This window comes from Antechinus flavipes, chromosome 2, assembly GCF_016432865.1.
Source record: "Antechinus flavipes isolate AdamAnt ecotype Samford, QLD, Australia chromosome 2, AdamAnt_v2, whole genome shotgun sequence".
Classification (NCBI taxonomy): domain Eukaryota; kingdom Metazoa; phylum Chordata; class Mammalia; order Dasyuromorphia; family Dasyuridae; genus Antechinus; species Antechinus flavipes.
In genome coordinates this window covers 685612661-685637859 of record NC_067399.1, presented here as the reverse complement: position 1 = coordinate 685637859, position 25199 = coordinate 685612661, and the positions used below count along the sequence as shown (strand labels likewise).

Sequence of the window (25199 nt, the reverse complement as noted above, 5' to 3'; positions counted from 1 at the left end):
TTCAGGTTCAGGGTTCTGGCCCATAACAAGGTCCCTTTCCCTTCTTTTAAGATCTCTTTGGGATATAAGTCAAGTAGTAACACTTCTGAATCAAAGGGTATGCATAATTTGATAATATTTTGAGTATAGTTCCAAATTGCTCCCCAGAATGGTTGGATCCATTCACAAGTCCACCAACAATGCATCAATGTCCCAGTTTTCCCAGATCCCTTCCAACATTCAGCATTATCTTTTCCTGTCATCTTAGCCAATCTGACAGGTGTGTCGTGGTATCACAGAGTTGTCTTAATTTGCATTTCTCTGATCAATAATGATTTGGAGCAGCTTTTCATATGACTAGAAATAGCTTTAATTTCATCATCTGCAAATTGTCTATTCATATCCTTTGACCGTTTATCCATTGGAGAATGACTTGATTTCTTATAAATTAGAGTCAGTTCTCTATATATTTTGGAAATGAGGCCTTTATCAGAACCTTTGACTATAAAAATGTTTTCCCAGTTTATTGCTTCCCTTCTAATCTTGTCTGCATTAGTTTTGTTTGCACAAAAGCTTTTTAACTTGATATAATCAAAATTTTTTATTTTGTGATCAATAATTATCTCTAGTTCTTTTTTGGTCACAAATTCCTTCCTTCTCCACAAGTCTAAGAGGTAAACTCTCCTATGGAAATTTTGACCTTATCTTGGTGTATGGTGCGAAGTGTGGGTCCATGCCTAGTTTCTGCCATACTAATTTCCAATTTCCCAGTTTTTGTCAAATAGTGAATTCTTATCCCAAAAATTGGGGTCTTTGGTTTTGGCAAACACTATTTAAATAATTAAAGTTATTGACTATTTTGTCCTGTGAACCTAACCTATTCCACTGATCAACTATTCTATTTCTTAGCCAATACCAAATGGTTTTGGTGACCACTGATTTATATTAGTTTTAAATCAGGTACAGGTAGGCCACCTTCATTTGATTTGAAAAAGCAAACTCTTGAAACAAAAATACAGAGTCAACCAGAAGAAATTCTCACATCAACCATATTTTAAAATCAGAGTTACATTCTGTATCATTCTTGCTCTCCTAGAATCCTTCACTGTTCATTGCAGTGATCAGATCTTTTGCATCTTCCAAAGTTTTTTGCCTTTCAGATGTTTTTTCTATGGTATAAATGGTCTTTCTGAGTTTATTCCATTCTCTTACATCAGCTCATACAAGTCATCTTATGATATTAACCCCAGGTCTCTTCCCTGACAGGATTCTTTTTTTTAAAGCTCTTTTTCTCCAAAATGTATGCATCCCTTGAAAAACTTTCTGTTCCAAATTTTTCTCTCCTTCCCCCACCCCTTGCCCTACATGGCAGGTAATTCAATACATGTTAAAAATGTTAAAATGTATGCCTGCCAGGATTCTTTATAATCCTGACTCTGTCATCCCATTATTCACTCTCTCTCCTCCTTTGCTTTGGCATAAATGTTGAGTGGGTTCTCTTTCTCTTCATGCTGAAGCCATTGGCAAAATGTTAAACAGCCCAGGAGTGAGCACCCAGCCCACATCTCTCCCAGAGACCTCTTGGTATGTTGGCATTGAACAACTAAACATGCTCCTTGCACCTGCCCAGCCAGGTAACCTGACTCCATCACCTAGGGCTGCCTCCAGCACTAGAACCAACCAGCTGCCCTGTAACTATCTGCAGCCCCCAAGCTGCCAGCTCCTCTTTGGTTCTTCTCTGGCAGCTTCTCACTCTAGACTTGGGTCTTTCCCACTTGGTGTGGTTCCCAATTGCTGAAAGTCTTTCCAAGAGGATGAAAGCCATACTAAAAAGGTCAACCTTCATTCAAGGACATGGTCCAGAAAGTCACCTTGTGTGTGTCTAGGAATTTTTTCCACTGACCATGACACAGCCTTGTGGGGTCCCCACCAGTGAAAGCTCTGGCAAGGAGATGACAGTCCTAGCAGGGACACAGTGACTAGTACATGGCCTTGTTTGTTCAGACCAGTATCCTGGAACATAAGCCTTGTACACAGGTTCTGGAGTGAGGCTCAGTCCTGAGCAGTAAATCAAAACATTAACCAAAACTGTGTTCATGCATATAAAGAGAATCACACTCTAACTCCTCCTTCTGTCAGATTTCTATCATTTCCATGAGACTTAATCAGGGGCTTTCTGGCTATTCACTGAATTATCTGATGATCACCCCATACTGTGTCCCTGTGAAAGTAACCCATATAATTACTAAAGGACTTTTATAATCATAATATAGCTCCTGACCTCCCTTTTCAGGATTAACAAGCCCTCTTGGTGGAGGGCTGCCCCTTAATTTTGGGAGGCTCCAATTTTCCTTGGAAGGGGAATACTGGACACTACATGTTCCCCTCCTCCACAGACTATAAACTTGCCTGTTGGATAGCAGATCCTCTGGTGCTCCCTACTACCTGCTATCAGGTTGCATTTGGATGGAGGACATTGTGCACTAATGATCTGCCTCCCTCAATGATCATTTCCCCCCCCACCCACCAAGTGCTGCTTCTTGGAGCTGATTTCTACCCCCTCATACTCCATTCTCACCATTTATCCTGAAATTCTGATCACTAATGGTCAAACTTTCACTCCTCCTTCTCTACTGACTTCCTCACTTCCTTTACTTTAAACCAAACCTCTCCAAAGCCCTATTCTTCCTCTGGCCTCCCCTCCCAATGTGTGCTCCAGAACACTTGCTCCCCTCTCAGAAGAAAATCCAGCATGGTGGAAGCCAACATGGTAGAACATGGAAGGAACTCTATTCAGATTCACTTCTAGGTACAAAATAGTGCCTCAAAATGAATTCTGGGGAGGGAGAAGCAACAAAAGAATAGGGTGAAACATTATTCTAGCCCAGAAGTTCAGCAGGAAAGATGTCTCCCTGCGGTTGTTGAAATGTGAGAAATGAGGTTTGAGAGATCCCCTAACAGTCCCTGGCCAGTCCGCAGGTTTTGGAAAAGAATTAGCAAACCCCAATGGATACAAGCTTCAGGTTTGTGTCAAAGGTAGGTTTATTACTTTAAGAAGACAGCTTTCTTAGGGGGCAAAATCCTTTTAGGACGTCTGCAAAGATGGGTTTACACTGAGAAGCAACTCAGTGGGCTTTTCTGATCAGGAACTAGCAGAGATGGATTGAGAGGCCTTAGGTATATGGGGTGGAGCAATTTGAGGGACTAATCTTCAGTCCAATAGATGGTGGTGATTATGCTCCAAGCCTAGATCTCCAATTGAATGAGATTACTCATATGAGAGTTTCCCCTATGAACAGGAGGATGGGGCCCCTTCCAGAGGCTTTGAAGGTTTGAGACTCAGGACCATCCTTCCCCCTAAGATTCCTTTCCAACCCTTTTCCCCTCCCCCACCAAAGATCTCCGTTTATATCGAGGTAAAGGAGAGTATAATCTAGCACAGGTGGCCCCAGGTCAGGAAGGAGCAGATTGCACCTCAGCAAAGTGGGACTGAGAGCCCATGGCCCAGACAGGCCAGCAACCAGACCCTGAACACCATGGCAAGAAGCTTGGGAAGTGTATCCCTAGCCCAGGATCACAGCCCAACTTAACATGAATTTTAGAAGTCAAGAAATAGAATGGAAAAATACACACACACATACACACTCCAAAAAGCAAAAGACTGTAAAAAGATATTATGATGACAAGGAGGATTAAAAGATAAAGTGGGAAAACAGGACGTCAAAGTTGATTACATGTAAAAATCCAAATGTAGGTGAATCTGTGACACATGAAGAGCTAATGGAGGGAGCTCCAAGGAGAACTTAAAGAAGCAAATCTGAGAGGGGGAAGAAGATCTGGGAAAAGGGGCAGTGGAAGGAGTGGGGAGTCCTGGGAGGAGCTGGGGGTGGAAGAGATCATTGGGCGGGGCGGGGACGGGGCCTGCAGTCTTGGCCCTGCAGAAGGCTCCACCCTCCTGGGAGATGTACAAGGTGGGGCTCTGAAGATCAGGAAGACCCTCCCCGAGAGCTTTGTCGGGTAGCTGGAAGAATTGAAGCTGCCATCTGACTGCCTGGCCCTGGAGTGGTCCTCCCTTCCTGTGGAACGCTGACCATTTTGCCTTCTGAAAGCCAGAACCGTGCTTGCTGCGCCAAGGTAGGTCGAAGGCAGCGTGCTGAACACTTGCTGGCTTCCGCGGGCTGCCCCAGCCACTGAGTCTCCTCCTCCTCCTCTGACCTCGTGGAGAGTGTCCTCCAGGTCTGCCGAGAGCACTCCCTTAAATCTCGCTGCTGGATGAGCTTTCCAGTCTCCTGGAAATTGAAGATTTTGTCTGGGAGTCCTGATTTTAGCCTTCTGATCAGGACCCAGTCTACCTTCTCCACGTCTAGCTTGTTGATCTAGATCTTCCTTCAGACCCAATTCCTTTAGGGATCCTCGAGTCCCCTCCTTCCTACCTCCAGGAGCCCACTATGGACCCAGAGACCAAAGCTCTTTCCCGACCCCCTTAAGTGAGAACCCTCCTTAGGCTGGTTCCCATCGGTCCCAGACTTGCGGCTCCTTGTCTGCACTTTCCCTTTAGGGACTCCCAGCCCCGACTCCACCAGGGCGTCCCCGCAGTCCTCCCCAGCTCCCAGGTAGACCTCGGGACACAGGCTTCCCGCTTTCCCTGGTTCAGCTGTTCCCCTTTAGAGGCCCTGATGGTAACTAGGGAATGAGTGATATATGAAGCAGGTGTGCTAAGGCTGGAAGCTGCGCAGGCCCAGTAGCCTTTTTTACCCAGGTGCTGTGTTAGAAACTTCGGCCAGAATGGAAGCTAATCGCATAACAGTTTGGGGGAAGAGGTTTTGACTCTTTCTCCAAAAAAAACAACAGGATGATGTGACAAACCCTATTATGGTTTTCTTGCCTTAAACAAGCGCCAGCGGGTGATCATACACTCATATTTTTCAATGTAACAGGGTGAATCTCAGAAATGGAGCAGCCCTGGAACTTCACCCCATTCCCTAAGGAGAACTAAATTTCAAGCTTCTCTCCTTCAGGCTTGCCTGATTTCCATGCCCAGGCTTCCAGTTCCCAGAGAAGATGTGATCTCTGGGGGGAAGGGAAAGCAAAGGGAAGCAATCTGGATGCTGAACCAAGAAAGCCTGAGGAACTGCTCTCCAGGTGAGTGAGGTGAAATCAGGGATATTAACCTTGCAAAAGGCTTCTGGGAGTTACCCTGAAGTAAATGTTAGGTTTGGGGGAAAAAGACCAGACTTGGAGTTCTTTTTTTTTTTTTAATTGTAGTGAGATGAATTATTTTTAATTCACATTGCTTTTTGAATCATGTTGGGAAAGAAAATATAGAGGAAAAAAATACAGGAAAAAAAGAAGTGAACATAGCATGTGTGGACTTGCATTCCGTCTCCTCAGTTCTTTTTCTGGATGCACATGGCATTTTCTTCTAAAGTCTATTGGGATCTATTATATATATAATATCATATATATAATATCATATATATAATATCATATATAACATATATGATAATATATATATATTATATATAAAGATCTATTGGGATCAAAGAGATCTTAAAGGAGGGAAAGAGATCCACATGTGGAAAAATGTTTGTGGCAGCTCTTTCCATAGTGGCAAGGAACTGGCAAATGAGTGGATGCCCATCAGTGGGCGAATGGCTGAATAAGTTATGACATATGAATGTGTTGGAATGTTATTATTCTATAAGAAATGACCAGCAGGATGATTTTATAGAGGCCTAGAGAGTCTTACATGAACTGATGCTGAGTGAAATGAACAGAACTAGGAGATCATTGTACTGGGCAACAAGAAGATTATATGATGATCAATTCTGATGGAAGTTGCTCTCTTCAATAATGAGATGATTCTGACCAGTTCTAATGATACTGTGATGAAGAGAATCATCTATACCCAGAGAGAGGAATGTAGGAACTGAGTATGGTTCATAACATAGTATTTTCACTCTTTTTGTTGTCGTTTGCTTACATTTTACTTTCTCATTTTTTCTTGTTTGACTTGATTTTTCTTGTGCAGCAAAATAATTATATAAATATATATGCTAACATATATTGTTCAACAATACTTGGCATCTAGGGGAGGGAAAATTGGAAGACAAAGTGTTGCAAGGGTTAATTTTTATTTTTATTATTATTATACCTTTTTACTGATAAAACATATGCATGGGTAATTTTTCAACATTGACTGTGTAAGGGTTAATGTTGAAAAATTATCTATGCATATGTTTTGATGGTAAATTTTAAATTTTATATATATATATGTATACATATATATACACACACACACACATATATATATAAATATAAAAATAAAGTCTCTTGGGATTACTTGGGATCACTGAAATACTGAGAAGAAGCAATCTTCTCATGGTTGACCATTACATATCCTTGCTGTTATTATGTGCAATGTATTCCTAGTTGTGCTTGTTTCACTCAGCATCAGTTCATGTAAATATTTCCACGTCTTTCTATAATCAGCTTTTTCATCACTTCTAATAGAGCAATAATATTCATGTAGCACAACTTGTTCAGGCATTCCCCAGTTGGCATCCATTCCTTTTCCAATTCTGTATCACCACAAAAACAGCTGCTGCAAATATCTTTGCACATGTGGATCCTTGTCCCTTTTTTATTATGACTTTAGGATATGAACCCTGTAGAGACACTGCTGAATCAAAAGGTAAACATTGTTTGATAGCCCTTTGGACACAGTTCCAAATTGCTCTCCACAATGCTTGAATCATTTCAAAACTCCACCAACAGTGCATTAGGGTCCCATTTTTCCCACATCCCTCAAATGTTTATCATTATCTTTTCCTGTGATCTTAGCCAATCTTAGAGAAATGAGGTGGTATCTCAGAGTTGCTTTAATTTGCATTTCTGTTATCAATAGTGATTTAGAGCTTTTTTCATATAAGTATAAATGGTTTTAATTTCCTCATCTGAAAATTGTTCATATCCTTTGACCATTTATCAGTTGAGGAAGGATTTGTATTCTTATAAATTTCAAACAGTTCTTTATATATTTTATTTTTTATATATAGCTTTTTATGTATAAGCTATATGTATGGGTTTCAGCATTGACCCTTGCAAAATCTTCTGTTCCAACTTTTCTCCTCCTTCCCCCCATCCTTTCCCCTAGATGGCAGGTAGACCAATACATGTTAAATATGTTAAACTATATGTTAAATACAATATATGTATACATATCCATACAGTTATTTTGCCGCACAAGAAAAATAAGACTTAGAAATAAGGTAAAAATAACCTAAGAAGGAAATAAAAAATGGAAGTGGATAAAAACAGAGGAATTGGAAATGCTGTGTTGTTTTCATACTCAATTCCCACAGTTCTTTCACTGAGTGTACGTGGTTCTCTTCATTATTGAACAAATGGAACTGATTTGGTTTATCTCATTGTTGAAGAGGGCCACGTCCATCAGAACTGATTATCATATAGTATTGTTGTTAAAGTGTGTAATGATCTTCTGGTCCTGCTCATTTCACTCAGCATCAGTTCATGTAAGTCTCTCCAGGCCTTTCTGAAATCATCCTTGGTCATTTCTTACAGAACAATAATATTCCATAACATTCATATAGCACAAATTATTCAGCCATTTTCCAGTTGATGGGCATCCACTCAGTTTCCAGTTTCTGGCCACTACAAACAGGGCTGACACAAACATTCTTGCACATACAGGTCTCTTTCCCTTCCTTAAGATCTCTTTGGGATATAAGCTCAGTAGTAACACTGCTGGATCAAAGGGTATGTACAGTTTGATAACTTTTTGAGCATAATTCCAAATTGCTCTCCAGAATGGCTGGATATATTCACAATTCCACCAATAATGTATCAGTGTCCCAGTTTTCCCACATCCTCTCCAACATTCAGCATTATCTTTTTCTGTCATCCTAGCCAATCTGACAGGTGTGTGGTGGTATTACAGAGTTGTCTTAATTTGCTTTTCTCTGATCAATAATGATTTGGAGCAGCTTTTCATATGGCTAGAAATAGTTTCAATTTCATCATCTGAAAATTGTCTGTTCATATCTTTTAACCAATTTTCCATTGGAGAATGGCTTGATTTCTTATAAATTAGAATCAATTCTCTATATATTTTGAAATATAAATGAGGCCTTTGTCAGAACCTTTGACTATAAAAATGTTTTCCCAGTTTATTGCTTCCCTTCTAATCTTATCTGCATTAATTTTGTTTGTACAAAAGTTTTTTGATATAATCAAAATTTTCTATTTTGTGATCAATAATAATCACTAGTTCTTTGGTCACAAATTCCTTCTTCCTCCACAGGTCTGAGAGTAAACTATCCTATGTTATTCTGATTTATTTATCATATCATTCTTTATGCATAAATCACGAACCCATTTTGACCTTATATTGGTGTACAGTGTGAAGTGTGGGTCCATGCCTAGTTCCTGCCATACTGATTTCCAATTTTCCCAGTTTTTGTCAAACAGTGAATTCTTATCCCAAAAGCTAGTCTTTGGTTTTGGCAACTTTAGCCAAAAGTTGGCAAACACTATTTAAATAATTAAAGTTATTGACTATTTTGTCCTGTGAACCTAACCTATTCCACTGTTCAACTAGTCTATTTCTTAACCAATACCAATAGTTTAGGTGACCACTGCTTTATAATATAGTTTTAGATCTGGTACAGGTAGGCCACTTTCATTTGATTTGTTTCCCATTAATTCCCTTGAAAGTCTTGACTTTTTGTTCTTCCAGATGAATTTTGTTGTTATTTTTTCTAGGTCACTAAAATAATTTTTTGGGAGTCTGATTGGCATAGCACTAAATAAATAGATTAGTTTAGGTAGTATTGTAATCCTTATTATATTCCCTTGACATATCCAAGAGCACTTAATATTTTTCCAATAGATTAGATCTGACTTTATTTTTGTGAAAAGTGTTTTGTAGTTTTGCTCATATAGTTTCTGACTTTCTCTTGGTAGATAGATTCCCAAATATTTTATACTATTGACAGTCACTTTAAATGGAATTTCTCTTTGTATCTCTAATTGTTGGATTGTGTTAGTGATATATAAGAATGCTAATGATTTATGTGGGTTTATTTTGTATCCTGCAACTTTGCTAAAGTTGTGGATTATTTCTTTTTTATTTATTTATTTATTTATTTATTTTAGTAATTTTTTATTGATAGAACGCATGCCAGGGTAATTTTTTACAGCATTATTCCTTGCATTCATTTCTGTTCCGATTTTTCCCCTCCCTCCCTCCACCCCTTCCCCCAGATGGCAAGAGTCCTTTACATGTTGAATGGGTTGCAGTATATCCTAGATACAATATATGTGTGCAGAACTGAACAGTTTTCTTGTTGCACAGGGAGAATTGAATTCAGAAGGTATAAACAACCCGGGAGGAAAAACATAAATGCAAGCGGTTTATATTCATTTCCAGTGTTCTTTCTCTGGGTGTAGCTGCTTCTGTCCATCTTTGATCAATTAAGGCTCTCTTTATCAAAGGGGTCCACTTCCATCAGAATACATCCTCAAACAGTATCATTGTTGAGGTATATAATGATCTCCTGGTTCTGCTCATTTCACTCAGCATCAGTCCATGTAAATGTCACCAGTCCTCTCTGTATTCATCCTGCTGGTCGTTCCTTACAGAACAATAATATTCCATAACGTTCATATACCACAATTTACTCAACCATTCTCCAATTGATGGACATCCTTTCATTTTCCAGCTTCTAGCCACTACAAACAGGGCTGCCACAAACATTTTGGCACATACAGGTCCCTTTCCCTTCTTTAGTTTCTCTTTGGGGTATAAGCCCAGTAGAAACACTGCTGGATCAAAGGGTCTGCACAGTTTGATAACTTTTTGAGCATAGTTCCAAATTGCTCTCCAGAATGGCTGGATGTGTATCCGTGTCCCTGTTTTCCCACATCCCCTCCAACATTCCCCATTATCTTTCCCTGTCATTCTAGCCAATCTGACAGGTGTGTAGTGGTATTTCAGAGTTGTCTTAATTTGCATTTCTCTGATTAATAATGATTTGGAGCATATTTTCATATGTCTATAAATAGTTTCAATTTCTTCGTCTGAGAATTGTCTGTTCATATTGTGGATTATTTCTAATAGCTTTTTAGTAGAATCTCTGGAGTTCTCTAAGTATACCATCATATCATCTGCAAAGAGTGATAATTTGGTTTCCTGATTACCTACTCTAATTCCTTTAATCTCTGTCTTATCTCTTATTGCCGAAGCTAGCGTTTCTAATACAATATTGAATAGTAATGGTGATAGTAGGCATTGATGTTATTGGGAATTTTTCCACTTTATTCCCATTACATATGATGCTTACTAATGGCTTAAAGTAGATGTTACTGACTATTTTAAGGAAAAGCCCATTTATTCCTATGCTCTCAAGTGTTTTTAATAGGAATGGATGTTGGATTTTATCAAATGCTTTTTCTGTATCTATTGATATGATCATATGGTTTTTGTTAATTTGGTTATTGATGTAGTCAATTATGCTAATAGTTTTACTAATATTGAACCAGCCCTGCATTCCTGGTATTCCTACTTGGTCGTGGTATATTATCCTGAGGATGATTTTCTGTAATCTTTTTGCTAATATTTTATTTAAGATTTTTGCATCAATATTCATTAGGGAGATTGGTCTATAATTTTCTTTCTCTGTTTTCAACCTACCTGGTTTATGTATCCGTACTATGTGTCATAAAAGGAATTTGGCAGGAGTCCTTCATTCCCTATTTTTTCAAATAGTTTATTTAACATTGGAGTTAATTGTTCTTTAAATGTTTGTCAGAATTCACATATAAATCCACCTTTATATATTTTAGAAATGAGATCTTTAACGGATATACTGGTTGTAATGATTTTTTCCCAGCTTTCTACTTCTCTCTTAATCTCTTTTCTGTTGGGTTTGTTTGTGTAAAAACGTTTTAATTTCATGTAATCAAAGTTGTCCATTTTGTCTTTGATAATATTCTCTTGTTATGGGCCAGAACTTGAAGCAAGTCAGTCAGTGGAATTGATAGAGAAAATGGTTATTTAGTGTTGGAATCTTTACAAACTGCTAACTAATTAGAGTTTTGAGAAGTTTTGAGAAGAACAAGAACTCCAACATTTGAACGCCAACAATTTAGCATGGTGCTTAACAGTTCTCTAGTTCAGTACATGTACTTAGTTTATTGTAGTTCTACAAGATTCACACCTTTGATTAGAGAGAATATAAGCTCGAACAAACTCAGCCAGAATCAGAACTAGAAGACTGGTGGTGTTGGTCCTCGTGCCTCCCCTACAGAAATCAAGACACATACAATGACCTCAAGAAGCTGGCAGAAGCAGAGAAGACAAAGGACAGGTGGCAGGAGCTTAAATTCTCGGAACCAAGGAGAGAGAGAGGCCTCTAAGAAAGCTAACCGGGCCCCAGGAAAGGAGACAATAAAGGATTTGGACTTTAACCCCTGGCTACTTGTGTGGTGATAACTGAACTGAAATGAAGGCTGCCTCCAGAGACCTCAAGAAAACCTTTAACAGGGAATATTACATTTTAGAGAGAATATTACATTCTCTAGTTCTTCCTTGGTCATAAATTCCTCCCTTCTAGAAAGATCTGGATAGATAAATTATTCTTTTTTCTCCTAATTGGTTTATGGCATCATCTTTATGCCCAAATCATATTGCTATTTTCCTATATTTCCTATACTCCTCCAAGTAGGGAGAATGAAGGTACTTTCTGTGTTGTCCCAAGTTAATTGTGAGAATCCAATGTATTTGTACATGAAGATCATTAGAAATTAAATCATCTATATATACATATAATGTATTTAACAAATACTTTAACATCTTTAACATGTATTGGTCTACCTGCCATCTGGGGGAAGGGGTAGGGAGGAGGGGAAAAGTTGGAACAAAAGGTTTTGCAAGAGTCAATGCTGACATATCCAACATATAAAGGACTGCTTGCCATCTAGGGGAGGGGTGGAGGGAGGGAGGGGAAAAAAATCGGAACAGAAATGAGTGCAAGGGATAATGTTGTTAAAAAAAAAATTACCCTGGCATGGATTCTGTCAATATAAAGTAATTATTAAATAAAAATTAAAAAAAAAAAAAGAAAAATGAAATTCCAGGAAAAGTCTTTGTTATTACCATATTAAAGCTATGATTCTGGATGGTCAAAAAAAAAAAAAGTCAATGCTGAAAAATTACTCATGCATATATCTTGTAAATAATAAGACTATAATAATAAATTTTTTTTAAAAGACATTTAATCATCCTTAGGATGTGAGCTAATGGGATTTTGAAGTGATTGATTCTGCCCATGCAAGACTTTGGTCTTGGAACTGATTCAAATTTATAAGAATGAAAGCCATTCTCCAATTGATAAATAGTCAAAGGATTTGAACAGACAATTTTGACATGAAAAAATAAAAGTCATTTCTAGTCATATGAAAAAAATGCTCTAAATCACTATTGGTCAAAGAAATGCAAATGAAGACAACTCTGAGGTACCAGGTCTTTCAGATTGGCTAAGATGACAGGGAAAGACAATGATGAATGGTGAAGTGGATGGGGGAAACCTGGGATACTAATACATTGTTGGTGGGATTGTGAACTGATCCAGTTATTCTGGAAAACAATATGAAACTATGCCCAAAGGGCTATCGCACTGTGCATATCCTTTGATCCAGCAGTGTCTGTACTGAGCCTGTATCCCAAAGAGATGATAAAGGAGGGAAAAGGAGCCACATGTGCAAGAATGTTTATAGCACTCCTTTCTATAATGGAGAGAAGACTTTGGGGATTGAATGAGCATTACAGCATAGCATTTCACTTATTTTTTTGGTAGTTTGTTTACATTTGGTTTTCTTTTTCTGTTGTTGATCTGATTTTTCTTGTGTAGCATAAAAATTGTGGAAGTATGTATAGAAGAATTGCACATGTTTAATATACATTGGATTACCTGACATATAGAGGAGATGGGTGAGGGAAGGAAGGGAGAAAAAATTTGGAATACAAGATATTACAAGGATGGATTTTGAAAATTATTGGGGCAACTAGGTGGCACAGTGGATAGAGCACCAACCCTGGAGTCAGCAGGACCTGAGTTCAAATGTAGTCTCAGATACTTAACAGTTCCTAGCTGTGTGACCCTGGGCAAGTCAGTTAACCCCAATTGCTTCAGCAAAAAAAGAAAGAAAGAAAATTATCCTTATTTTTTTGAAAATAAAAAGGCTTAGTATTAAAAAAAAAAAAGGAAACAAAAGATTTTTCTCTTTGCCTTTGCAAATAAAAAATAACCTGAATTTGTGTCCTGTTGATGGAATGAAGGTGATGTTAATATTATTGTGTGTATAGTGTCTGTTTTACTGTTTGTTGTGGGTTGTTTTTTTTTTTTTGTTTTTGTTTTTTTTCAGAAGAAGAGATTAGACTTGAAATGAAGGACACTAATGAGGAGATAAGCCTTTCTGTGGTAGAACCTCAGAAGTCAAGATCCATAAGTTGCTGTGACTTCACTTGGAGAAAAATCTGTGCTACACATGAGGAAATCCACACTAGCAAGAAATCTTATGAATGTAACCAATGTGGAAAGGGTTTTAGAAAAAGGAGAGCTCTTACTATACATCAGAGAATCCACTCTGAAGAGAAACCTTATGACTGTAACCAGTGTGGAAAGGATTATAGAAGCAAAGGAGCCCTTATTGTACATCAGACAGTACACACTGGAGAGAAACCTTATGAATGTAACCAATGTGGAAAGTCTTTTACACGAAAGGGAGTTCTTACTAGACATCAGAGAATCCACTCTGGAGAGAAACCTTATGAATGTAACCAATGTGGAAAGTCTTTTACACGAAAGGGAGTTCTTACTAGACATCAGAGAATTCACTCAGGAGAGAAACCTTATGAATGTAACCACTGTGGAAAAGCTTTTAGACAAAAGAGTCATCTTATTATCCATCAGAGAATCCACACTAGGGAGAAACCTTATGAATGTAACCAATGTGGAAAGGGTTTTAGAAAAAGGGGAACTCTTACAGTACATCAGAGAATCCACACTGGGGAGAAACCTTATGAGTGTAACCACTGTGGAAAAGCTTTTACTGAAAGGAAATCTCTTAATGTACATCAGAGAAAACACACTGGAGAGAAGCCTTATGAATGTAATCAGTGTGGAAGGGCTTTTAAACAAAAGGGAGTTCTTACAGTACATCAGAGAATCCACACTGGGGAGAAACCTTATGAATGTAACCAATGTGGAAAGGCTTTTAGATACAAGGGATCTCTTACAGTACATCAGAGAATCCACACTGGAGAAAAACCTTATGAATGTAACCAGTGTGGAAAGAGTTTTAGAAAAAGGGAAACCCTTACAGTACACCAGAGAATCCATACTGGAGAGAAACCTTATGAATGTAACCATTGTGGAAAGGGTTTTAGAAAAAGGGGAACCCTTACAGTACATCAGAGAATCCACACTCGAGAGAACCGTTTTGAATATAACCAATGTGGAAAAGGTTTTAGAAAAAGGGAATCTCTTACCGAACATCAGAAAATCCACTCTGGAGAGAATCCTTCTGAGTGTAACCAGTGTGGAAAGACTTTCAGCTATAAGGAATTACTCACTATACACCAGCGAATCCATATTGGGGAGAAGCCTTATGAATTTAACCAATGTGGAGAGACTTTTATACAAAAGGAATCTCTTACTGTACATCAAAGAATTGACATATCAGAGAAAACTTATGGAAGTAACCGATACGGAGAAACTTTTAGATTCAAGAGAAGTCTTACTGGACATCAGAAAATCCACACTGGAGAGAAATCTTATGTAAGTAATGAATATTGAAAGGGTTTTGTAGAAAATTCTGATTGGTTTTTGCCAGATTTGTGAGGAAATGTAAAGGCATTAAAATAAGGAGGAAAAGGAATTTGGTAGAGAACACTGTGAGAGATCAGTCTACAGAAGTCAGCCAGATCCCTTGCATAAGAAAGTCTTTCTTCTCATGACTTGTAGAACTTTGTGCTTCTAAATTGAATTGTTAAAAGTGACTACTACCATCCTGGCAGTATATAGCCATGGGTTTGGTTTTTGAATTCCTTGCATTGGGTTTTCATTTTTTTGTCCAGAAGTGACCAGTTCTCTTTGACCATTTTCTTCATGAGAGTGTCCATTATTTTCAACTAGTTGTCTTTTCCTGAGACCTCCCATCCTTAGCTCTTCTGTGTCCCTGCTGTATTTCCCTTCAGTACACTTCCCTTCAGCAAGGGCAGATTTTTTGACAGTTATTTATTGTTTACTTAATTTCCTCTGAGCTGTCCTTCACTTTTGTATATTTTCATTCTCTTTCTGTTCTCTTTTTTATTTCTTTGGGAAGAGTTGCCATGGCAGAATCTCAGGTTTCTATTCCCTCATTTTGGCAATTCAACAAAAGAAAACCAGAGGTCCAAGAGGGATGGGAAGAGGTCTGGGTGGGATGGAGGCATTGGATTCGGGGATTTGTGGAGAGCTCAGTCAGGAAAGTCTCTACGAAATAGAGTTCATGTTTGTAAAGGGGGGGGTTGTGGGAGGCTTGTGAAGGAAAGAGATTTGCAATATTTTTTCTTGGGTGTAAATAAAGGAATCAATCAGAGATGAGTTGTCCATCAAGGAAAGGGCTGCCTGCCTTTACTGAGAATCCACCCTTTGGATGAAGAAGGGATCAAAGGGCCCTAGAGAAAAGGAAAGATTCAGCAATCCAGGCAATCTCAAAAAGTGTAAAAGAGTAATAAATTCTTCAATTGTTCAGAAGTGAGAAAAACAGAAAAGTAAAGCTGAAATGTGCATAACAGAAAGACTATGAGGAGGTCAGGATAGCAATTGCTAGTTAGAAACAAACATGTTCCAAGTTCTCAAAGCCCATTCTCTTTGCTAAAAGGCCACATTATTTAGGAGAAGAGATTATAGAGAAAATGGAGAGAAAAATCTTCAACCAAGATTATAGATTTCTAAGCATCTTTGTAAAGTAGTTATTTCTCAAAAAGAAACTAGTATTATCTTTCCCATGAATGTTTTAAATTAATAAAAGAAACTTCTTTTCAGGTTATTCTCTTTTCCTGTAATGAAATATTAAAATTAAGCAGTATATTCTGGTAACATATGAAAGCAGGGGGAAATATGAAATCATGCTGAAAGAGCAATAGGGAAAAGAATTTGGAAGACTTTATTAAAGGATTATGGTGGATTATTCCATTGACCGAGAGGCTAGAAACATACAGGAGTTTATTAAACTAACTAGAGTTAGTTATAATTAACTATTTTATGTATATATATATATCTTTAGAGTTAGCTGTAGTAAGGATAAAGTCAACATTAACTTGAAGGCAATATGAGGAGGGAAGGAGTGCCCTATAGTGAGTTTTGCTCTAAAAAATACTTAGCAGAAATCTTGACCATGGGCACATCTTTGATGGGTGAAATACAGAGTTGGAGGTTTATTGGGGCAGGAAGTGGAAGTAGGAGATGAGAATTTGGGAGCTCACAGGGGAGGGATCAAAGAGGAACCAGATGGAATGCTCCTGGCAGACTGGGGCCCAGACCTAAACATGGTAATCAGATTCCCAAAGGATTTTTCCAGATGTCCAGAGCTTTGAGGGATAGACAATTGAGGCTGACAAAGAGTTCCATTGCCCCAATCCCTCTCTGGGGATACCCTGGGACTTGGTTATGTTTGATAATGACAGGTTGGGTTCTTGCTGACAGAGGGAGTGAATAAGCTCAAAGTCCACATTGAGCCAAACATCAGATAGTTCAAAGAAGAAATCCAAAATGATGTGCTACAAAGCAGGTTGGAAATAGAGATGACTCTTCCTGAGTGTGAGGGTATTCTCCATTCTGGCCACCACCTTCTTCTATGTAGGATCCATCTGTTGGGTTCTTAACTTATTTTCATGATTCTTGTTCAACCATGATTATAGATTTCTAAGCATCTTTGTAAAACATTTATTTCTAAAAAAGTAACTGGCAATATCTTTCCCATGAGTGTTTTAAATTAATGAAAGAAGCTTCTTTTCTGATTATTATTGTTTTCTTGTAATGACATATTAAAATTATGTAGTATATTTTGATAACTTGTGAAAGCAATGACCAATAAAGTCATGGCTGTTTTGCCCAGAGTGATCTCAGGGAAGCAATAAAACTTTTCTCCCAGAGCATGCTGTCCTTGCCAGCTTCTCACAAAGTCTTTACAGAATTACCTTTAGAATATGTCACTTTAATCACTTCTGGTGAAGAAGAAACTTCCCATCCCCCTCGATCTCTACAGATTAATCTACCTCACAAAATAAAACAGAAACTCTTCCTGATTCCACAAGGAAATGCATTCAATAATAAGACTTTTCTCAGCTTTATTCCAACTGATTCTATGAAATGCTTTTCTAAAAATCCAATACGACTCTTAATAACCATGTTTGTAGGAGCTGACTCTGACCCTTCTCTGCTTCAGTTTCTTCCTGTAAATTAGGGAGTGTTGGTTGGATTCTTGAATTCTGAGGTGACTTTCATCTCTGCATCTCATGACTTTTGATACCTTAGAACTTGGTGACATTTAGGGATGTGGCTGTGGACTTCACCCAGGAGGAGTGGGACCTCTTGGACCCTTCTCAGAAGGAACTCTACAAGGAGGTCATGCTGGAGAATGCCCAGAACCTGCTGTCCCTGGGTAAGGACATTTCCCAGGGTAACTCTGAATCTACATTCAAAGAATGTATCTTCATTTCCTGGGGTACAGCGTTTGGGGGTGTATCAGGAAGGAGAAAATGCTGGTCTGCTGTGTCCTCCTGTATGTCTTTTCCTTGTGTGATAGAAAACTGAGGGTGTCCTTGGTTGCTCCTGAAGCTGTCTCTTACCAGTTCTAGGTAGCTTCAAGTCAGAGATGAAACCAATGTGGAAGCATCTTGCCCAAGGATCTACTCTGAGCTTATTTTGGCTGACCTCTATTTGGACACAGAGTGGTTGACCAGAGCTCTGAAAATTGCTCCCACAGTTATTGGTGATAACCTGTCCCTCTTTGGCACGGGGCCATGATTGGGAATACTCTTCTTTTTAATGAGCATCTCTTTGTTACCCAAAGCCCAGAGTTGTTTCTAGTATAGGAAACTTGTCCTTGATCTTCCTTCCTATTGCCCTCAAAGTCTAGCACCAGTGATGGGAAAGGAAAGGAAGGGAATCAACATTTCTTTCCAGATATTGTTTGCCCGGTGCTATGCCTTATGCTTGCTTTATGGTACAAACAATTAACAAAAATATTGTTTAAAAAAAAAACTTTAGTGAATAAGTTATTTTGATTATTCTAAATACCCAAACTAATGAAAAAGTACAAATGAAGAAAGATGTGATTTGCATCCCGATAAAGAACTGATAGAAACATGTATGGCATAATATTACTTCAGGCCCAATAATACTTTTTATCCAGGTGTGGGGTTAGAACCTTCTGCCAGAATGGAACCTAATAGGACAACAGGAGGGGGAGGGGAGAAGAGCCTTTGACTATTTCTCTAAAAAAAGTGTACAACAGGATGATGGGACAAACCCTATTGTAGATTTTTTGCATGAAAAGCACTAGTGGATCACCATAGATTCATATGTTTTAATATAATGGGCTGAATCTCAAAATGGAATCTTACCCCATTCCCTAAAGATAACTAAATTTCAAGCTTCCCTCTTTCATCCCTCCCTGATTTCCATGGCCAGAGCTTCCTGTTCCCAGAGAAGATGAAATCTCTTATTTTAAGAAATTGGAAAGCCCTTGGATGCTGGAGCAAGAAGGCCTAAGGAGCTGCTCTCCAGGTGAGTGAGGTCAAAGCAGCAATATGAGTGTTACAAGTGACTTCTAGGAGTTACCATGAAATAAATACTGGCTTTGGTGAGAAAGGCCAGCCTTGTTATTCTTTTTCAGATACTTTTAAGAAAGATTTCTTTTTCAGATACTCCTGGGCCAGTCACTGAATCTGTTTCCCATTTATAAAATGACTGGATTTGATTCCATGGCCTTGTAGGTCCCTTCCAGGGATCATCTGGGATCCTATAAGAAGTCATTGTTTGCACTTTGGGGCAATGGAATTCTCTTAAAAGTGCCAAAAGGGGGATCAGGTTGTCCCAGATGAGCCAGTTCTTAGAACTTCTCCAAATAAAGCAAATGTTTAAGCTCTTGCTATAAGCCAGGCCCTGGGCTGTGGCCCAGGAACATAAAGAGATGCAAGGGACTTTTCCTGCTCTCCTGGAGGTCATAGACAGCTGGGGCAGACAGTACACCAGTAAGTCTGTAGAAACCACTGTGGACCAGATAAATTGGATCAATGTAGTACCTTCCTAAACTATTAAGTAATTAAGGTAACAATAGTTTAAGAAGGAGAGTTAAATTGGAGAGATGATGGTCAAAATGAAATACCATACCTAGCATTTATACAGCATCTACTGTGTCATGCAGTGTATCAGTGTTGTCTCATTTTATCCTCATGAGAACCCTAGGACTTGGGTGCCATTATTGTGCTCTTTTTATAGATAAAGGAACTGAGGCAAACAGAAGTCTTGTAAGTTGACTAGCTAGTTGCCAAGGTGGGATGAATAATCAGGTGTGATTCAAGACCCTACCCACATTTTTAGCTTGTACTTTTAGCTCTCTTCTGATTCTGAAATAGATGTGATGAAAACGGTTACGTGTGCATGAGGTAGACAATGGAAGGAGAGGTAAACAAGCTTCCCTTGAGAGATGGAATCTCATTTCTTTAAATGCTAACCAGTGGAAATTACTTGCTAATTTCTATTAAAATGAGCTATATTTCCATTGGCTTATGACAAGTATTGCTTTAAATAGCAGATGTACTCGAAGGTCAATTTCAAATATTACATTATGTTGTTTTCTTGTTTTTTAATAATGTTGATTTCAAAAAAAACATTCTTTAAAAGAATAGAATATTTTCAGATATTTGGGGGTTTTATGTTTGTTGTTGTTGTTGCTGTTGTAGTTTCTTAACCATTGCTAAAGTAGGTTATCTCACTGAAACTCTACTGAACATTTAACCCACATTGCCAACCAAATCCTTTGAGAAATTGCCACGTGGAGCAATAGAAACATAAACAAGGAACACAATGAACCAAGGGATTTGAGCCAAAACGTATCAGTGCTGTTTTAAGTGGTAAATTGTCACTGGGACAATAAGTATGTGCATATATCTACCTTAACAACTCTCTTCCTCAAGGAATTCAAATGATCATGATCAGGAACACACTAGTTTTCAGGTTCATGGGCTGTTGTTGCTGTTGTTCAAATTAAAGTTCATGTTCAAATTAAAGTTCAAATTAAAAGACCACCTCACCATGTCAATGAGTGGCTCTTTAGGACTCTTTTTGTGGAAAAATAGTGCTCTCCCATGGTGATTTCAGGATGTCCTTCGACTGGGCATTTCTAGTGACTGGGGTTTTCAAAGTAGGCTGCTAGCACTGGGACAAGAGTGCAGAACCAGGTACTATCTTGATCTGGTGATTGGAGGTTTGATGAGATGTGATCACTAGAAAACCCAGCAAGGAGGGAACTGCTCTGGTGCAGGGAGAGAGAGCCACTGAGGGCCTTTGCAGGCCCGAGGCCCTTTGTTCATGAATGTCCAACCTTCCTGGAATTCTGGAAACAATTTGGTTTCAAGGTAAGAATCTGGGAGAATCTGTGGCCCTTAGAAGCTATCCAAGTTTGATGGAAACAGCCCATGAACCTGAAAACTAGTGTGTTCCTGATCATGATCATTTGAATTCCTTGAGGAAGAGAATTGTTAAGGTAGATATATGCACATACTTATTGTCCCAGTGACAATTTACCACTTAAAACAGCACTGATACGTTTTGGCTCAAATCCCTTGGTTCATTGTGTCAATCTTTCAAGGGGTTTTTTGAACTTCTACAGAGAAAGGGTACAATAGCATGTGCTGCCCTTCTATACCACAGGATGATTATCCGTTTTCTGGATGAGATCCATAGTTTCATATGTGCGTGATTTCCTGAAATTTTGAAAAATTGGGTTTGTTAAAAGAATATGCAGGGGCATGTGATGATAAATTTTTAAAAAAATAAGCAGTGATTATTTGAAAGAAGAAAATCATTAGAACAAAATCATATATACCTGAAATAAAATACATTAAAAACCTCAACAGGATTAGTATTCAAATAATGTATTAGAGAAAAAAATGAAAGTGATAACTTGAAAGTTCAAACAATGAATGGGAAAGGGAAAAATTGCGATTGAAGATAATTTGTCAAATACTATAGGTAGAGCCTGGCCGATTTCCAGTCATGGCCACTGGGATTTGGGTCAAGTCACTCAATCTTACTGAGTTGTGTCCATAGTGAGAATGAAAATACTTTCTGTGTTGTCCCTAGTCTACTGTGAGATTCCAGCATGATGTTCATTAGAAATTAAATCCTTGAGGCAGCTCACTAGTACAGTGGGTATAGCACCAGCCCTGAAGTCAGGAGGACCTGAGTTCAAATTTGGACTCAGATGCTTAACACTTCCTAGATGTGTGACCTTGAGCAAGTCACTTAACCCCAAATGGCTTAGCTCACATTAAAAAAAAAAAAAATTCTAGTCCTAGCAAAAAATGTTCTAAATCACTGTTGATCGGAGAAATGTAAATTAAGGAAATTCTGAGTTACTATTGTACATCTCTGATTGGCTAAAATAACAGGAAAAGATAATGACAAATGTTGGCTGGGATGTGGGAAAACTAGGAGATTTAGTGCATTGTTGGTGGAGTTGTGAAGTGATCCAATCATTCTGGAGAACAATATAGAACTAAGCCCAAAAGGTTATCACCCTCTGTATAACTTTTAATCCAGCTGTGTCTCTACTAAACATGTATCCCAAAGAGATGATAAAGGAGGGATAGGGAGTCACATGTTCAAAAAATGTTTATAGCAGCCCTTTCTGTAGTGGAGAGAGGATTATGGGGATTAAATAAGCATCACAACCTAGTATTTCCCCTAATTTTTTTGGTGGTTTGCTTGCATTTGGTTTTCTTTCTCATTTTTCCCTTTTGATCTGATTTTTCTTGTGCAGCATAAAAATTGTGGAAGTATGTATAGAAGAATTGCACATATTTAACATACATTGGATTACTTGTCATCAAGAGGAGGGTGATAGGAAAGAAAGAAAAAAATTTGGAGCACAATGTTTTGCAAGGTTGAATGTTGAAAATTATTATGCATATATTCTGAAAACAAAGTTTTAATAAAGAAAAAAAATTTTTTTCTCTTTGCCTGGAGAATTAGAAAATAACTGAGATTCTGTTCTGGAGAGATAGTGGGAAGGGGATATTAATATACATATATATATGTGTGTGTGTATAGTGTCTATTTTATTGTTGTTGGTTGTTTTTTTCAGAACAACACATCAGGCTTGAAATGAAGGAGACTTCGGAGGAGATAAACCTTTCGGTGGTAGAACCTCACAAGCCCAGAATCATAAGTTACTGTGACTTTACTCGGAGAGAAATCTGCTCTATACATGAGAAAATTCACACTGGCAAGAAATCTTATGAATGTAACCAATGTGGAAAGGGTTTTACCAAAAAGGGAACCCTTACAATACATCAGAGAATCCACACTGGGGAGAAACCTTATGAATGTAACCACTGTGGAAAGACTTTTAGGCAAAAGGGAGTTCTTACTAAACATCAGAGAAGTCATGCTGGGGAGAAACCTTATGAATGTAACCAATGAAGAGAGGGTTTTAGAAGAATGGAAGTCTTATTGGGCATCAGATTAGCCACACTGGACAGAAATATAAATAATGAATGTGAAAAGGATTTGGTAGAAAATTCTGATTGATTTTTGCCAGATTTGTGAGGAAGTGTAAATGCATTCAAATAAAAAGGAAAATTAATTTGGTAGAGAACATTTGGAGATATCACACTGATATTGATGTCAGTCCAATATATCCCTTCTATGAGGTCTTTCTTCTTATGACTTGTAGGATTTTGTGCTTCTCAATTGGAGTTGTGAGCCATGGCTTTTTTTTTTTTTTGTTTTTTTTGTTTTGTTTTTCTGTAGATGATCTCTGAATTTTTTTCCTTTGTAATTTCAGTTTTTCTCTGTTTAGAAGTTCAGACCAGTTCTCTTGGATTGTTTTCTTCATCCTTGTGCCCATTTTCCCCCAAATTATGTCTTTCAAGGAGGTCAATGATCCTTGTGATGTCTGTGTGCTTACATTCTTAGAATTCAATGCACTTTATTTTAGAAAGAGCCAAATTTTTTGAATGTTCATATTTTTTGCTTCACTCCTAGATGTCTTTCCCTTTTTGAGTATTTGTATTCCCTCATGTCTCGGCCGGCGAGACCTAGTTACTCATTGGGGTTTCGAGGAGGATCCAGCCTGGGGAGAAACGGGCAAGAAAGAGGAGGAAGACCAAGCTGATTGTTGCCAAGGTCTCAGTTTATTGCTCTCAGGGTACAACTTATATAGGAAAAAGCATGGGAAAGAGAAGTAGGGTGGTCTGGGAAAGGAACATGGGCTATAGCTGGTCCAGTGAGCAGGAACATAGTGTGGTGACAACTCAAGATTGATTCTCAAGACTGTTTTGCCCGGTTGCAGTTCTCAGGATTGTTTGACCACCTGCGCGATTCTGTTGCAGCAAGGGGTGGGGAAAAGGCACCTAGGCTAGGGCCATGAGAAAGGCACCTGGGCGGGGGCCTTCGGCTTCCAACACCCTCACTATTGTCTTTTTTTTTTTTCCTTTTGGGGTGGGTTGCCATAACAGATTCTAGGATTTCTATTCCCTTAGACCATTCTCTTAGCTTGGCAGTTTTATATGTGTTTTCCCACTTAGAAAATGTCCTAAATAAGTCTTTTTTCCTTTAGTTTCTTTAGTTTCTTCATTAGTTCATCTCTTCTGCTTTCATCTCAATCTACATTTTTTCATTTCCCTTTTCTCTTTAAATTCTCTTGTACATTACCCTTCCTCTCCTGCCCTTCTGCTCCTTGTTTTTTAATTTCATCCATTTTTCTTTATCTTTCCAATCAGGATTTCTCTCCTCCACATTCTCCCGCTTCCAATTCTGTTTTGTCTAGATTCTTGTTCTCTGATCCACAGCCCCTCTCTTCCTCTGGTCTTTGTCTTTTCCCTGTACACTTGCTAGAATCAAAGCATCCAAGGTGACCCTTTTGAGCTCTGCTCTGTAGGTGCTTTCTGCCATTGCTTCTAGGACAGCCCCACAGATTCCTCCTTTCCATAGTGTCTTCCTTTCAGAATATTGTGTATCACTGTAGCATTAAGGAAAAACACTGCTCCATTGTGGGGAACATAGCTCCCTGATTTTTACTCTTTCTTTTTCTCCTTTTATTTTTCTTCACCATTCTCCTAGAAATCTTAATCCTGTCTCTATCCCTACTCCTCCCAGTGCTAGTCCCCCCCAGGAGTGAAGCTCCCTCTAACCCAAAGCCAAGTAGCCTTTTCAGGCACCAAATCCCAAAGACTCAGGGTGATGTCTCTTATTTCCTATAAGAAAATCCCCCAATTCCCAAAAGTCTGCCCTCTCCTTTTCTCCACCTTCTCAATCTTTCCAGCTTGTTCCTTGACTGCTCAGGTGGTTTTCTCTTTGCAAGTTCATGATGCTCATCTTCCCCAGTCCCAATTTTCTTGACTCTTCTCTAGCTTTTAACATTCTTGAGGACTCTCTCCTATAGAATTTTCTCTTTAAGTTTTTTTTTTTAATTTTAATAGCTTTTTATTTACAGGTTATATGCATGGGTAATTTTACAGCATTGACAATTGCCAAACCTTTTGTTCCAATTTTTCCCCTCCTTCCTCTCACCTACATGGCATGATGACCAATATATGTTAAATATGTTAAAAGTATAAATTAAATACAAAATAAGTATACATGTCCAAACCATTATTTTGCTGTACAAAATCAGACTCTGAAATATTGTATAATTAGCCTGTGAAGGAAATCAAAAATGCAGGCGGGCAAAAATATAGGGATTGGGAATTTTATGTAATGGTTCTTCGTCATCTCTCAGAGTTCTTTCGCTGGGTGTAGCTGGTTCAGTTCATTACTGTTCTATTGGAACTGATTTGGTTCATCTCATTGTTAAAGAGGGACAGGTCCATCAAAATTGATCATCATATAGTATTGTTGTTGAAGTATATAATGATCTCCTGG

The 25199-nt window shown here is 38.4% G+C and overlaps 1 protein-coding gene across 1 annotated transcript; it reads left to right on the top strand.

Moving 5' to 3' along the window:
• The first annotated feature begins 1507 nt into the window (after positions 1-1507).
• Positions 1508-22932, top strand: LOC127547046 (zinc finger protein 300-like). Its single transcript, XM_051973900.1, has 7 exons — positions 1508-1613; positions 2959-3015; positions 3921-3996; positions 4538-4658; positions 17583-17709; positions 18741-18836; positions 22420-22932. Exons 1-7 carry the CDS (start codon positions 1508-1510, stop codon positions 22755-22757), a joined length of 921 nt encoding a protein of 306 aa, XP_051829860.1. The 3' UTR covers positions 22758-22932.
• The last annotated feature ends 2267 nt before the right edge of the window (positions 22933-25199 follow it).